At 41.7% G+C, this 14,532-nt stretch overlaps 2 protein-coding genes across 2 annotated transcripts in view; one reads left to right on the forward strand and one right to left on the reverse strand.

Moving 5' to 3' along the window:
- Window positions 1-14,532, forward strand: part of rpl17 (ribosomal protein L17) — a 324,928-nt gene that overhangs the window by 30,318 nt on the left and 280,078 nt on the right. The gene's annotated exons all lie outside the window — the stretch shown is intronic.
- The window catches only part of LOC140538843 (transmembrane protein 132C), a 177,311-nt gene that overhangs the window by 10,972 nt on the left and 151,807 nt on the right, over window positions 1-14,532 (reverse strand). Inside the window, exons 6-7 of the mRNA XM_072661352.1 lie at window positions 7,099-7,307; window positions 805-1,075 (exon numbers count right to left, since the gene is read on the reverse strand). Coding sequence (XP_072517453.1) covers window positions 805-1,075; window positions 7,099-7,307 — 480 coding nt within the window. The remainder of the gene's footprint in view (window positions 1-804; window positions 1,076-7,098; window positions 7,308-14,532) is intronic.

Genomic DNA, 14,532 nt, shown 5'->3' on the forward strand with positions numbered 1-14,532 from the left:
TATTTATTTATTTATTTTGCAGCTCCCCCTAGCACTGCTCACGAAACTAGGAGGGTACAGACTTAACACGTGTGTCCTCCAATACATGCAAAGTCAGCCACTGCCTTTTTCTGATTTGCCAGGCATCAGACATACTTGGAGGAAAGTGCCTGAGAATGCCAACATCGCTTAAGAGCAATAAGGAGAGAGAGCGTCATCTACCCAACAGTACCCCAGGTGCTGATGGCAAAGCGGCATGGCCCAGGATTTGAACTTGCAACCCCAGGCCATATTGGTAGCACGTTAGACCACTATGCCCATTAAAAGTAGTCTTGCCTATATCCTTATTTTAGGAGGTGGTCTGAGGAGCAGCTAAGTTCATGTATCGATTGTTTCCTACATAATCATTCCTTATCTTAGAATGGAACTACATTAATATACAGAGCTTTTTAATGTAATCAATTGAATTGACAAAACAAAGACTGCATACAAGAGCTTCTGTCCCAGCAGCCGTATGAAACCTGCAGCCTGTTCCTTCCGTAAGTTCCCATAACAGGCATAACTGCACTCAACACAATTTCTGTGGTACTCTGTGTCATCCTGGCTGCTTCTGGAAGAAAATCCCTTTAATATAACATGAGAAAGATAGCATGGATGCAAATGAAATTGTCTAGACCTTGTGTGGTCAGGTGTAAATGGAAGGTTATTTAGACAATATCCGGATATGATGCACATGAAATGATAAGTGTAAATAAACTCCTAGTGATCAGTCCGGCTGGATCAGTCCCCCCCCCACACACACAATCTCACACATCCTCTTCTTACCTGGACTTTAGCAGTCCCTGTGTTTAGGCCCATCAGCACCTGACCGTCCATCAAACTGGCCACACGTGTGTTGTCCACCCTCAGGGAGTCACGCACTAGCTCCGTTACGTCCACCTGCCAATCGCTGCCCAGCAGAAAGTCTGGCTGGCCTTGCCATTCTTCTGGCTCTGCCTCAAAGTGTGTGAGGATGCGCACAGTGGTGCTCTGGTACTGGGGGCCACAGCCGCGGTCTCTTCTGGCCCCTTCATCTTCATCATGTTCCACACTAGACCTGAAGACAAGACAGGAGACATCAATTGCTGATACCCTTCCTTATACAGCACATAGAGTTACATAACCAAATAGGTTAGCTGAGAGTTATAAGAAAATCTTCTCTTAATAAAATCTGCTCAGCTTTCTCATTAGGGGTCTGTATGGCTAATTTCCACCAAACTGTTGAACAAAAGAAGCAGACATACTGTTAAACTACAGCAACAAATAAACAAAATATTTGGTAAACCTGCACTACCAATTACATTTATCTGACAGTGAAAAGATTTCCAGGTACGCCTCATCCTTCTTACACCAATCACCCATAGAATTAACACCACCTGCTTAATATTGAGCAAGTACCCCTTGTGGCGCCACAACAGATTTAACCATTCATGGTTGAGTGGTGGGGTCTCCATGGATTACATCATGACCCCCATCACCTTTTCACTGGTTGTCCTTTCTTGGAGCACTTTTGGTAGGTACTGACCACTGCATACTAGAAAAAATCCTTACAAGACCTGCCTGATGTGGTGCTATTGTTATGGGTAATTAGTGTACATTGCTTTTGAATGTGTGTTATTCAGCTTGGTGTGTGATCGAGCATCAAAACGTGCCTGTGTGACTAAATGTCCAAGTCATTAAAAACATTATAGAACAGATAATTAAATCCATTTCGGCTTATTACAGGACAAAATTAACATCAGGCTTGTCCAGGTGGTATTTTTTGCACAGTAGGGCTCAGTTATGAATCACTGACGCATGCAAATATAGGAATGAGCAACCTAATGTCACTGCAAATCTGCCGTTGTGTTTTATGAATCTGACCACATATGTCATTAGTATCAGTACAAAAACAGTAAATAGTCAGAAGAATGTCAGTAGATGAAATATTTTTAGCTAGGTTGAAGTACTGAGGTTTGGGTCTAGGTGTCCTTGACGAACTTAACAATTGCAGATCATCGCTGTCAGGCAAAATAAAACTCGCATCTCCATTTTTGACATTTGTCTTTTTTAAATTAATTTTACATAATGTTAAATTACGTAACGTGCAATAAACCAATCCTCGTGCCACTTGCCATTCCCTTTAAGAGCCAGGTGCGCTCTGACTTTGGAGGATTACTATTTCAATGGTGCATCGTGCACGGTCTGGGAAGGCTTACTGAAGCGGTGTAGCGCCTCGCCTGTAGAATAATGTTATTTTATATTGTATTAGGTCTATTGTTGATGTAAAAGATAGCAATGAGCATTGCAATGTGCCTTGCGCAGGGGGGGCATTTGTATTTAGTCAGATTCATCAACAGCACCAGATTTAACTTAAACTAACCATAACTATGTACTAGAAGACTCTCTATAAAAAGACTGACACTCTCTCACATCTAAAGACTATTTGTCATACCTGACAGTTTTTAGTCACAGACTATAATTATGCAAAGACTCTTAGACAGAAAGAATCTTAGGGTCGCTATTCGCAAAAGATTATTCCCCATTATTTTGATTTATTTTAATTGTATTGTATTATTTCCTAATTATTTAAATTTTATTTAACAAGACCTCCCCCGGAGTCTCCTCCATGTTTTATCTACTGACCAGAGATTGATGCTGAGGAGAGCTCACTGAGCTATTGGTTATTCACAATGTCCAGGTCACAGTTTTCATGAGCCAAGACGAGAACAAGACGGAGTCGAGGCGGCTATCCTAATGATCTTACACCAAACAATATAGATGACTGGATCATGCTGCAACTCAGGCAAAACTTGCGTAATTGTTCTGTTTATTTTTGGCCTGTTAAAATATCCTTTATCTAATGAGAGAAATCATTTGAAGCATCTCCTGAGGTAAAGTGTGTATTACCCATAGTCTTCCATTCTGTGCTATTCTACTGCACTTTCATTGCACGCTCTAGTCAGTTCTGCATGGTGGTGTTTAGTCTCAAACCAGTGTGACAGGGTGTAAACAAGGAGCTTGGCCAATTACAGCCTTAGCCACTTCACGCTTGCAAGCCTCTTCCCCCCTACAGGCCAGCCAGGTGTGGCATGAACAGGGTCTCTGACAGTATCCTTTTGGCTTAATGAGGTACGACATTCAGGAAAAAAACACAAAAAGGGGAGGCAGTGGCAGCTTAACAGGACGCTCATGGAGAGTAGAGGGCACGGTCTTCTAAACAGCAGCAGCCCAGCCATCCAGCTGGCCACGTGCAGAGCCGCTATGACATTTGCAGCAGGTGGAACACGCAGGAATGCCAGGGCGGATAAGCTTTCTGGACTAATGGGGCTAAAGCATATACACGCAGCACAGCTGTGGGATTATTATCCGATTGCTTCCCACCGTCCCCGAGGCCCAGTGACCACAAACAGGGCTGTTACAGAGGGAGGGCACATGTGTTGTAGCACCCCTCAGTGGTAAGATAAGAGAGTGCTGCCTGGCCTGCCTGACTTCTCTGAAGATGCTTGGTCCACAGTTGTGTTGACAAGTAAGACCCTGAAGTTTTCAAACTCTCAGCCCCCTGCTTTCCAACTCTGGACATTTGCGCAACCTCAACTGTTTGAGGCTAGAAAATAATAGACACAGACTCGCGGTGGTTTGGCAGCTGAGTGAGTGAAAAGAAGCCACTGCTGTGGAATGAGCCCTCCTTCATGAGACAGTTGTACATTTTTCTAGAAATTACAGCCAGAAAATAGTCCAATAAACCAGTGAGATCTGCTGTTTGTCTTAAATAAGTAAATTAAATAAAACCATACCTCTAACAGCCCATTTATTTTTAATATTATTTCTTCTTTAACCATGGAATTTGGAAAACTAGCAGATATTTGTACTGTGCAAAAGACCACCCTTTCATTTAAATTAGTCAAAATGGCCATTAAGTACATTCCAAGATGTTCTTTTATCAGGAGATTTTATCAGGAGAAAAAATGATTAAAAGAAAAGAACCAAAAGGGACTCTTAACAACCGTGCAAGATCTGGCGGACCACCAAAACCGCCCCCTACAGATAAACAACATGTAAAGCTTTCATATCTGACTACACAGAAGAAAAACAAGCTCCACTTTCACTTCAAATCTAAATAAATCCACGGGCATTCTGTGTCCATCCTTCCACTCAAATGACGACTCAGCACTATGGGTCTAAAAGGATGCAAAGCTGATCAAGAATCTCTTTATGAGCAAAGCAAACAGACAAAAAGAGCAAAATAGAAGAATAGAAGCAGATGGTGTTAGAGCAATGGACTGACCAGCCCATAGTCCAGACCTCAATATCATAAATGTGTAGAATGTGGGTTGGCTTGGATGGTGATTTAGTTGTTGATCCTTCCGTGTAATATTCTGTTCATACCCATACCTATACCTATTCTGTTCATACCTATATTACAGTAATGCTTAAAGAGCAGAGGCCCTAAAATAGAACCATGTGGGACTAAGGCAAACAAAAATAATTTAAATAATTCACAAGAATTTCTGTATTTAGATTCAAATCTGAATAATAAACCTAGGGTTTAATGGAATTAAATGGAATTAAATCCTGATTGATTACTTTGTACATAATGCCCAATTTGACATGACTCTTCTTCTTGCTTCTTATTGTCTACATATAAGCTAAAGCTAACACTGTGGTTACTATGGTTTTTGAAGGATGGATGGACTCTCAGTGGTCACATAATACTTTTTATTGAAAGCAGTGAAATTCTTGGATCCAATCAGATCAGCTCTATTTGAAGTCTAAAGTGAAACTTTCAGGTCACAAGAAAAATTTGAGGAAGGTATCTCTCAAGGTATCTGACACTGAGACTATCAAGCTGCGCCCTCATATTCCATAGGGGCGATTGCGTAGACCTTTAATGCATCCTCCTTGTACACTGAAGATCTGACCAGTGTATTTTTATCCTCACACGAAAACCCACGGCTTATCTCCCACGTACATCTCTATATTCTGAGCATTTTCCTGCTCGCACCTTCCACCTCTCCTTCTGCCATTTCTCTCTTTCTCTCTCACTCCCTCTCTCTCACTTGTCATGCATGAATTCAACTTCGGCGTGCTGTTTCCAGGGAAGCATAATTAAAAATTGTCTTGTGGATATTCATGGCATATGCCAGTATTAACCTGTGCGTTGGCTGACGGCAGCGTGTCAGAGGCAGATGTGATTGAGAACGACCCTGCGGTAATTAAAAATCAGCATCAGCTTGCTCTCTTCTTCTCCTTGGTCATGCCTTCAGAACGTGGCAGGTGTTACCAGGATACAGCTACAGCGATGTGTGTAGAGGACTGGAGAGTCAGGGGAGGGTTCAGAAAGAAGGCCGCTGCCATTGTTTATGAAGAGTCTCAGAGCAGGGAGTGCTGATCTGAAATCAGGTGTTCCCCTTCCAAACGGTTCTCACTCATTACTCCCACAGTAATGCTCTTGGACTGGAATAAGGAAGCCAACTGTACGATGTCTAATGGGATCCGTCAGCTGCTGACTATGCATTTACTCACGAAGACTTGGAGCAATATCATTACATTCCTATTTTAGGAAAAGCTCCTATTAGTATTGCATCCGAGATGCATAGTAAAACTTTAAATGAGTGTTTCTCATGTGTTCCTAAGCCCATGTTTATTTAAGAAGGCTTCAGACATGAGCAGTTTCATTATTGCATTGCTATTTTAGGAAATATTCTGATTAGCATTTCATCACAGATGCACACCAATCAAAAACTTTGTAAGCCCTAGGCTTCTTATTCAGTTATTAATCTTACTCAGAAACTACTATACATGATCTGATAACTACTTTAAATCTGATCTATAGGTTATGGTAATAAGAAACTGAGGCGTGGACCCACACGTGGACCCTTAATGTTTAAAGGGGGCTTAAAGAGGTGTCCATAAGCTAAGCAAGAGCCTACACATTTACTTGTAAAGCACTTGCATGTATCATACTGCAGGAAGTATTCCTATTAGTACTGCATCACGCATGCAAACCAATCTAGGCTTATTATTCAGCACTATAAATTATTCTGTAAATAATATGAAATTAATATGCAAATTCTGCAGTTATAAGAGTGAGAACTCATATATGGACCCTTAGGGCTTAGAGAATTTCGGAGTGTTCCTTAAGTCAAAAATAAGTCTCGGCATTGGGTTTTGATACTAGTACCAGTTTATTAGTCCACTGAATTTATTAATTTAACTTATTACATTTAGACTTATTATTATTTTGGAACTACAATGAAATATGAAAAAATTCTAAAATGAACATTTAAGCTGTGTCGAAATGAACGAGTTAGTGAAGTGTAAACCCATATACACAGGGGCCCATAGAATTGAAGAGATTAACAGTATTTATAAGACGTTTTTAAGCCAAATCAATAAGTGTGTGCAATGAATTATTAAGGCGTTGGATACTAGGATATTACTACTATTCACTGTCTTTAATAACTGTGTAATAATGTAACTACTGATGTATTCACTGTTACAGATGCACTGCCGTGGTACTGCTTGTGTAATTGCACACATTTATCAACTCAAGTGTCTTTCAATAGCTGGAAGAGGAAAAACAGCAGCAGTTCACACAAGGCTTCCCCCTTTCAAAGGCCCTCGTACACAAGTACACTGGTGTACTGGGGGAAAACCACAAAACCAGTAAAAAAAAAAAGTGGGGCAGTAAACATGACTACATAGGTGACAGTACTTCTGACTCATAATAAGCACATTTGTGTGACCATGCATTATCTCAAGCTGAGCAAACCAAGCATATATATATATACTTCCTGTTTTGGTATAATGCCCGCAACACTTTCCTCGATTGAAGTATCCCCTATTCCTTCGTACAGTTACCCTCATCTTATTACACATGTATAGCCACATAAGAGTGAATGCACTACAAAAGCTACTGACAGATACTTCTGTAATTATATGTAAATACTGTGATACATTTGTATCAGTAAATACATCACTAGTAGTGATTGTTACCTGTATTACTAGTGTAACTACAGTTATTACAGACTATAACATTTTTTCATTAAATTATTAAGAGCATTTCTTCTGTGTTTCTAAGCCAAACATATGCCTCACCTTTGGTTGCTGGCAGTGACGGGCACCCTCCATCCCTTGATCTGGCTGAGCTCCGGATCGGACATGTCGATCTGCAGGGGCAGGTGGGGCATCCAAACGCTGACCTCTAGCTGAGCGCTCAGGTAGCTGTAGGTGAAGTTCACCAACATCTTCATTCTGCCTCTGGTCTCCTTCCCGTTCACATAGACGTAATCGCACCTCTCCGACACCTGATCAGAGAACAAACATGAATCAACACCATCAACAATCGGCCGTCGCTCGCGGCAGCTCCCGGTGGAAGATAATTGTGGTGTACATTCTGCTTTTTCTTCCCTTTTTTCAGACTCTCCTTGTGACATTTTCAATTTCAAAAGAGCGAGAAAACACGGATCCCTCTTCTTGTGTTAATCGCCACAATATGTGGAAAGCGCTCTGGCCTTCATGCGTCTACGCCACCATTATTCGCTTTCATTCGGGGCTGTAATGAGGAGGATGAGAGATTAGGCACACTTTGGTGAGCCCGTCCAAGTGTTTATTTCTGACTACACACAGTGAAAGGGATAGAGAGAGAGAGAGAGAGAGAGAGAGAGAGAGAGAGAGAGACGAGGACAGTGAGTGTAAGTAATGAGCGAGTGTGGACATGGTGGACATCTCCCAGACCTCCAGGTTGAAAGCGGCTCGGCAGATGGAGCCGAAGGCAGAGGGGGTGGAGTGAGGAGGCTGTGTCTATTCACAGCACACTGCTTCATTTGCACAACATCAATATCGCTCTCTGTGGGACACAATCGCGATTGGCCAAGAACGCCCCGTGTTCTCCATCAGCTATTAGCTGGAGTAGGAGCAATGTGGAGGAGCACCAAAGCCGTGGCATGCGTTCTAAACGGTGGCCAGTGATGCCCATCAGCTCACACTTCTGAGCTAAAAGCCCAAGTGGCCAAGCATGTCAGTTCTTAGCGAGAACAGATTTCCTCTATGTTTTGCCATTTTCAGCGGTGAGGCTTTGTTCAAGTCTTCTTTATTGTTACATCCCAGCTCTAACTTGGCCCTAGCAAGATTATGATTGAAGATCCAGAAGATCCAATTAGCAGATACCTCCTCATTAAGGCCTTGTTTAGCGATAGCCACTCTGAGTGCTGAGTGTTGATGGCCCAGTTTCCCCACTTTATTTACTATACTATATAAACATATTCCAGAGCAGCTGTCTGGAAATTAGATGTCCTGGTCACTTACATTCACTAGACTGGGTTTATTTGACAGAGCTCCAGCAGACATTTCTCAAAATGACTTGATTTTTCTGAAGTTAACTTTGAAGCGCTCATGCTCATGTTCTCAGATCTACTCAATGTGAGTCAGACGCACTAGGTACACAGTGTGATCTGCAAGAGAAATGACTGCATAGGCGTAACGAGCATGTTAGAATTCAACCTGAGAATAGAGCACTGTGAGCAAACACACCAATGTGCTCATCGCTCGATGTGTTTAAAGAAATGGGTCACTGGGCTAAACTAACAGCTTCTGTTTCTGTTATATGAATCTACCATAGAAAGTGTAGAAGACGTAGGCCAACCACTCTAGTGCATCCAATCACCGAGCTGAGAGTGGTGTGTGTGAGCATATAGAACAGGGTCATCAATTAGAAACCCTGTGGGTGAGATCCAGCCCGTGAGCAAGTTTTCTTGGGCCCCAGACCACAGAACACATTTTAGTTAAAATGATGTAGAATCTAGAGGAAATGTGTAAAGCACTGAAAACACTACACTTTAAAGGGTTCTGAGTGCTGATGAAGAACCACTTTCTGATCCATAAAGAACCATGTTTCTAACTATTATTATTTGCACAAGAAGGTGGAGAAAACACAAGCAAGGGGGACCGAGAGAGAGAGCACAGAAAGGGCTTGTACAAATACTTTCCCATTAACAAATACTTGAATTAAAAAGATCAAATCAAAGTTTGGGCAGTGGTGGCTCAGCGGTTAGAGCACCGGGATATTGATAACAGGGTTGTGGGTTCGATTCCCAGGCTCGGCAAGCTACCACTGTTGGGCCCTTGAGCAAGGCCCTTTACCCTCTCTGCTCCCCGGGCGCTGGAGTTGGCTGCCCACCGCTCTGGGTGTGTGTGTGTACTCACTGCCCCTAACACATGTGTGTGTGTGAGTGTGTGTTCACTACCAGATGGGTTAAATGCGGAGGACACATTTCGCTGTACAGTGACAAATACGTGCACCTTTACCTTTAATTTCTTCAATCGAGAGTAGATGGGTTTTTAGCTGTGTTTTAAAGCTGATGAGGCTAGTAAAGTTTGGTTGACTGTTCCAAATTGAAGGTCCTCGATGAGAAAGTGTAAACTGTCTGATTGACATCCTAAAGGAAGCTGCATGGAGATTATTAGAAGATCTTGTGGAGAAGTTATGAACTTAAAAGTTGTGTTGAAAACTTAGAAGGTCCCGACCTTCAACAAGAAGAACCTTTCACCTTTCTAGTTACGGCGAAGGCACAGAAGGGCTGACAATATTGTGGCGGTAGTAGGGAAAGACCCCCTCGATGTGTAGAAAAATGACATTTTTGTGCATTATTTAGCCAAACGCTACAAACTACTCATGAGGTTTTAGTCAGATTCTTGTAGAAATGTTCATTTGACCTTCAGTTTCCAGTATTTTAGTCTTTCCCTATTTATAGAGATAGGAACCTGGTCTTGTATGACTGCAAAGATGGCCACCAAGCAAACAGACTTGCCTAAAAGGACAGCTACCCTCAACAATCCACATATAGGAGATGTTCCAGCACTAAAAGTCTAAAAACCCGAACTGCCTTTTTCTCTTTTGGGAGCCGTTCAGTAGACTCCTATTAAAGCCGTGGAGCATCTAGGCCTACATCAAGACATTTTAGTGACACTTTTCTGAAGAGCAGCATTTTAAGTCTACTTGACACATGTCAATTGCCACCTTCAACAACATTGTCATACAGGCTGCTTTGGTCCATTTTTATGTAGTTTTACCTTACCAGTGTTGCTAATAACTGATGCTAGCTGGAATAGGCCTAATAAATGTGTGTACTTTTGTAGGTGTTTTCTAGCTACGAACGCTGGCCTTCAGTAAAGTGTTACCAGCATTTTTTTTTTTTGGTCCGGTACGGCTTATCAGCCTCTGGTCAAATCTATTTGATGACCCCTGGTGTAGAGTCTGCTGAAACAAGCCATCTCTTGTCACTCCACACATTATTAAACCCAAATGCAATAAGCTGAGAGTGGGGTGTTATTCCAGATTTACTCTAACCAGGAATGACATGTCAGCCATACATCAGTGACACATCCACACTGCTTTCAGCGTAGTTCTGTCAAGTATCCACTTCAGCGAGGGATATTAGCCTTTTTCTTCATTCTTTTCTTCAGTAATTAGGGAGCTCGTTTAAATCATAGCATCACACACAGTTGATGCATTTATTGCAGTAATATCACTATTGTGGGATTTACCCTCGTTAATGTCCGGTTAAATGTCCAGTTATTATCATGACAACACGGGCACCATTAGCACAGTGCAGCAGGTGCTCTGCAAGTACTAGATCAACAAGTTAATTATAGTTCACTGCATGGTGGAAAGGGCTTACGCTTTGATAAGTGTAAGATGCACATATAGACGAGGGGGTGCTGACTGTGGCACATAAAGATAGCTTGAAAATAGTCCATGAATAGAAATTAGGCTTAACACACAGGTTGATTTGAATTGTTGTTGTTTTTTTTTATGTGACAAAAGTATTGGGACACTTACACATTACATCTACAGATTTTTTTTTCTAAAGAAACACAATACAAGACAACCCATCAGAATGCAGATTATTTAAATACATCAGTCTTAAAGCAGCATTATGCAAGACTCATCATCATATTTTTGCTTCACTGTAGTAAATACAGATCACACTTTGAGCTTATCATAGCTGTACACATTCATTTGAAAGATCTGAGTGATCAGAAGCATCTGAAGTGAAGAAGCATGTGGACTGAGATAACATTACAGGATTTTACACACATGATTCGCGTTACGCAGTGCTATGCAGTCCTGACGAGAGGTCTTGTGCAGTTACATAGTGCAGTAGCAGCATTCTGGGCCTGGGGAGACAATGACAGCAAGGCCATTCTCGCCATTACAAGTCAGTGAAGCATCAACATGATTATGAAGCTATTATTGTAATGTAAACTTTCTGCATAATGTTGCTTTAAAGGCACAGTAGCAAAAGCAGCCTGCTTAAGTACATTAGGTAAAGGGAGGTTTGAAATGGTCAACATATGTAAATGCAGGATATATGTCCTTTTAAAGGGTGGTGTCTCTGTACCACCATATGGACAACCACAAAATGTTTCAGAAGCTTGGTGGGAGCTGGCTTTAAGAGTGTGTAGAGCAGATTTGAACTCCTCAGTCAATCGCCAGATTTAGTATTTAGAGTGGCTTTAGTTGTAAACTGAGCTGGACGCTGGCCCTCTAGGACAGGAAGTGAATACCCCAGGTGTAGGTGGTAAAGCACACCCTCTCCATCCGTATACAAACTCTCACACCTGACTCTCAGTCTGAATGTGTGTAAAGGCTGCCGAAACACACTGCCCTCATCACAAGGCAACACTACCTGCGCCATAAACAGTCAGAGTGGGCATTAATCAGGAGTATTCGGAGCGCGGGATAGGAGGGCACTTATGGAGGACGTTAAGGCCGCTGCTGGGAGTTAATGAAGCATCCAGAGAAATAGACTGAGTCTGGGGCTGTGGAGCATGACGTGGGCCCAACACGGGCTTGGCGTTAGCTAGCCCACACTGTTTCCGGCAGACATAATTAAGCACAGCATGTCCCTGATCAGCCACGCTTACTCACTTCAGTGGACAGGGGAGTGGAGCCCCACGCAAAAGCAGGTGTGCACGCACACACAAACACACTCACACACACACACCATATATCCCCCTTTCTCTGGTGAGATGTTCTTAAAGCATTCATCCAGTGTGCCTAAAAGAATAAGCTTCATCCCTCATTGACTCCGCTTACTGTCCCCCTGCAGGTGTTCAGCCGCGCGCTCCCCCACCTTCGCATCACTGCTCGCTCTAAATCTGCCTATACGCTGGAACTGCCTAAGCACAGGATCAATTTATTTGTGCCATTAGAAGTCTTAGACCTGAAAGGCTTTTGGTGTGAAATAGCCTACTGCAATGCAGATAAACCTCCAGCACAACCACCCTGTCAAAGCGGCTTTTTAACCCTTAGAAAATGTCTGTTAGCACCAGCAGTAACAAAGGCTTGTGTAATTTGATATTAATTATTTTGCACTTTGAAGCAAGCAGAGAAATTTTGCTGAAGGCGCAGGCTCTACACTGTCAGTCAATACCACGTTAGTGTTTGTAAGCAAAAATTGAGATTTAATATTATTAACTTAATTAATATTTACTGTTGTGCGCACCAACAAATAAACAAAGAACAATACATATTTGCCACATGATCTCAAACCTGTTGATCCAGCCTGAAAATTCAATGTAAATGTAATTTCTTAGCCTGTTGCTAGTATGCTAGATTAATTCTAATATATCTTGTGGCCAAATTGTAAAAGTCTGAGCTATTAGAACTGCAAAATAAATCATTTTGAGGTATTGTCATTTAGCCTTTTTAGCCATTAGCCACAGCTCAGAACTAGCCATGTCTTTTGTTTAGTAGCTGTAGCACTCGTAACCACTATATCCTTAAGCTCCGAGGTCCTTTACTGAAGACAAAGGTTTATTTAAACCTATAAATCAAACTACAGTTTGTGGACAGCCCTTATAATGAACGCATTCAGCTACTTTTAGCTGCACCCCTTGCTAATGCACTGATGTGAAAATGCACACACAGTTTAGTCCCTGTAGAGAATGGCACCATGCTTAATGCCAGGTGTGGGCTCGAGGGGTACAAAACCCCCCATTGAGCTGTGGAGCAGTGGAACTACGTTCTTTGGAATTATGGTATCCAGTTCTATTGGGAGGAGATGAGGAGCTGGAGGTGAGGTGGGGTTGTGATCCTCCAACATCCTTGACCTCACCAAAGCTCTGGTCAGTAAATGCAATCAGTTCCTCACAGCAATGCTCTAAAATCTAGTACAAAGCTTTCCACACACACACACACACACACACACACAGTACTGTGAGATCCTGCACTGTGTCGTACTGATTTAAGTTCTGAATAGCTGCACCCCTGTTACATAGTATAGCACACTGGCAGTATAACCTTCCAGTTTATAATGGCTACAACAAGACAAGCTCATTACAATGTGCCAGTGTATACACTCAGCTGGGCTGAATTACCTTTTTTCCATTTACTGTAAACCATATGCTCATTTTCTTCTGTAGCTTCAATCATGTTTCAGCCAACATTATATTGTTGCCTCAGTAATCATCTTTCTGGATTTGCAGCATCTAATCAAAAGACAGCCGTGATGATGAAAACAAAGCATCACAAAGGCTGTAACCCATGTGAACACGGTGAAAAGAAAAAACTGACATTGAGTGCTACATCAATAGAGAACATCAGCAAGTTCCAAAATGAGCTAATTAGGTTGTAGCGTGGGAGGTTAAAGTGAAGCCCGTTAATCATCTCCAGCTGTTCTGAATGAAGAGGACATATATATATATATATATATATATATATATATATATATATATACATATATATATATATATATATATATATATATATATATATATGTATATATATATATATATATGTGTGTGTGTGTGTGTGTGTGTATGAGCATGTGAATGAATGTGTATGCATGTGTGTGGGACACCTTTGGAGAGGTCACAGTCGCAGTGTGAAGTGTTCACTAGATAATTAAACCCAGAGGGAGTAAAGACACAACCCAGTCAATACACTGAAAAAGGCACACCTATGCGTGCACACACACGCACACATTCACAGGCATTCATACATTCACGCAATATTACAACACCATCATTTCTACAACAATAAAGTTCTCAACTGAGCTGTTTTCCAAATGCAAATGACAGAGGCAAAAATATATGAGAAAATGTTGTCTTTGTTTTTGCCTCTGGCTTTATCATTTATAATAGACTCTCCTTCAACTGCCAAAAGCTCACAGGCAAGGGAAGTGTCTAAATCAAATCTGATGCAGGGTGGGGAAACTTTGTATGCATTTATTAGAGCACCTCTGTCAGCACTTCCTGATTATTCCAATTCCTTATTCCCCATCTTCTTCTCCTTTGTTAGACAAAATTGTCAAAGCCTCTGCATTTGTTTAGATTGTGTTCAATAAGGCAACCTGTCAGCAATGCATACAAAACATGACATAGTAAGCAATGATCCGCCAGTATGGGATTTGGGGGCCGATATATAGAATGCTTCTCATGTACATGAGGGTCGTACATAAATAAAGGCAAAAGCTGGATTAGCATTACAGAGAAATATAAAAATGTTAGGGTTACAAATGCAATAAA

This window comes from Salminus brasiliensis, chromosome 18 (assembly GCF_030463535.1).
Source record: "Salminus brasiliensis chromosome 18, fSalBra1.hap2, whole genome shotgun sequence".
NCBI classification, from domain to species: domain Eukaryota; kingdom Metazoa; phylum Chordata; class Actinopteri; order Characiformes; family Bryconidae; genus Salminus; species Salminus brasiliensis.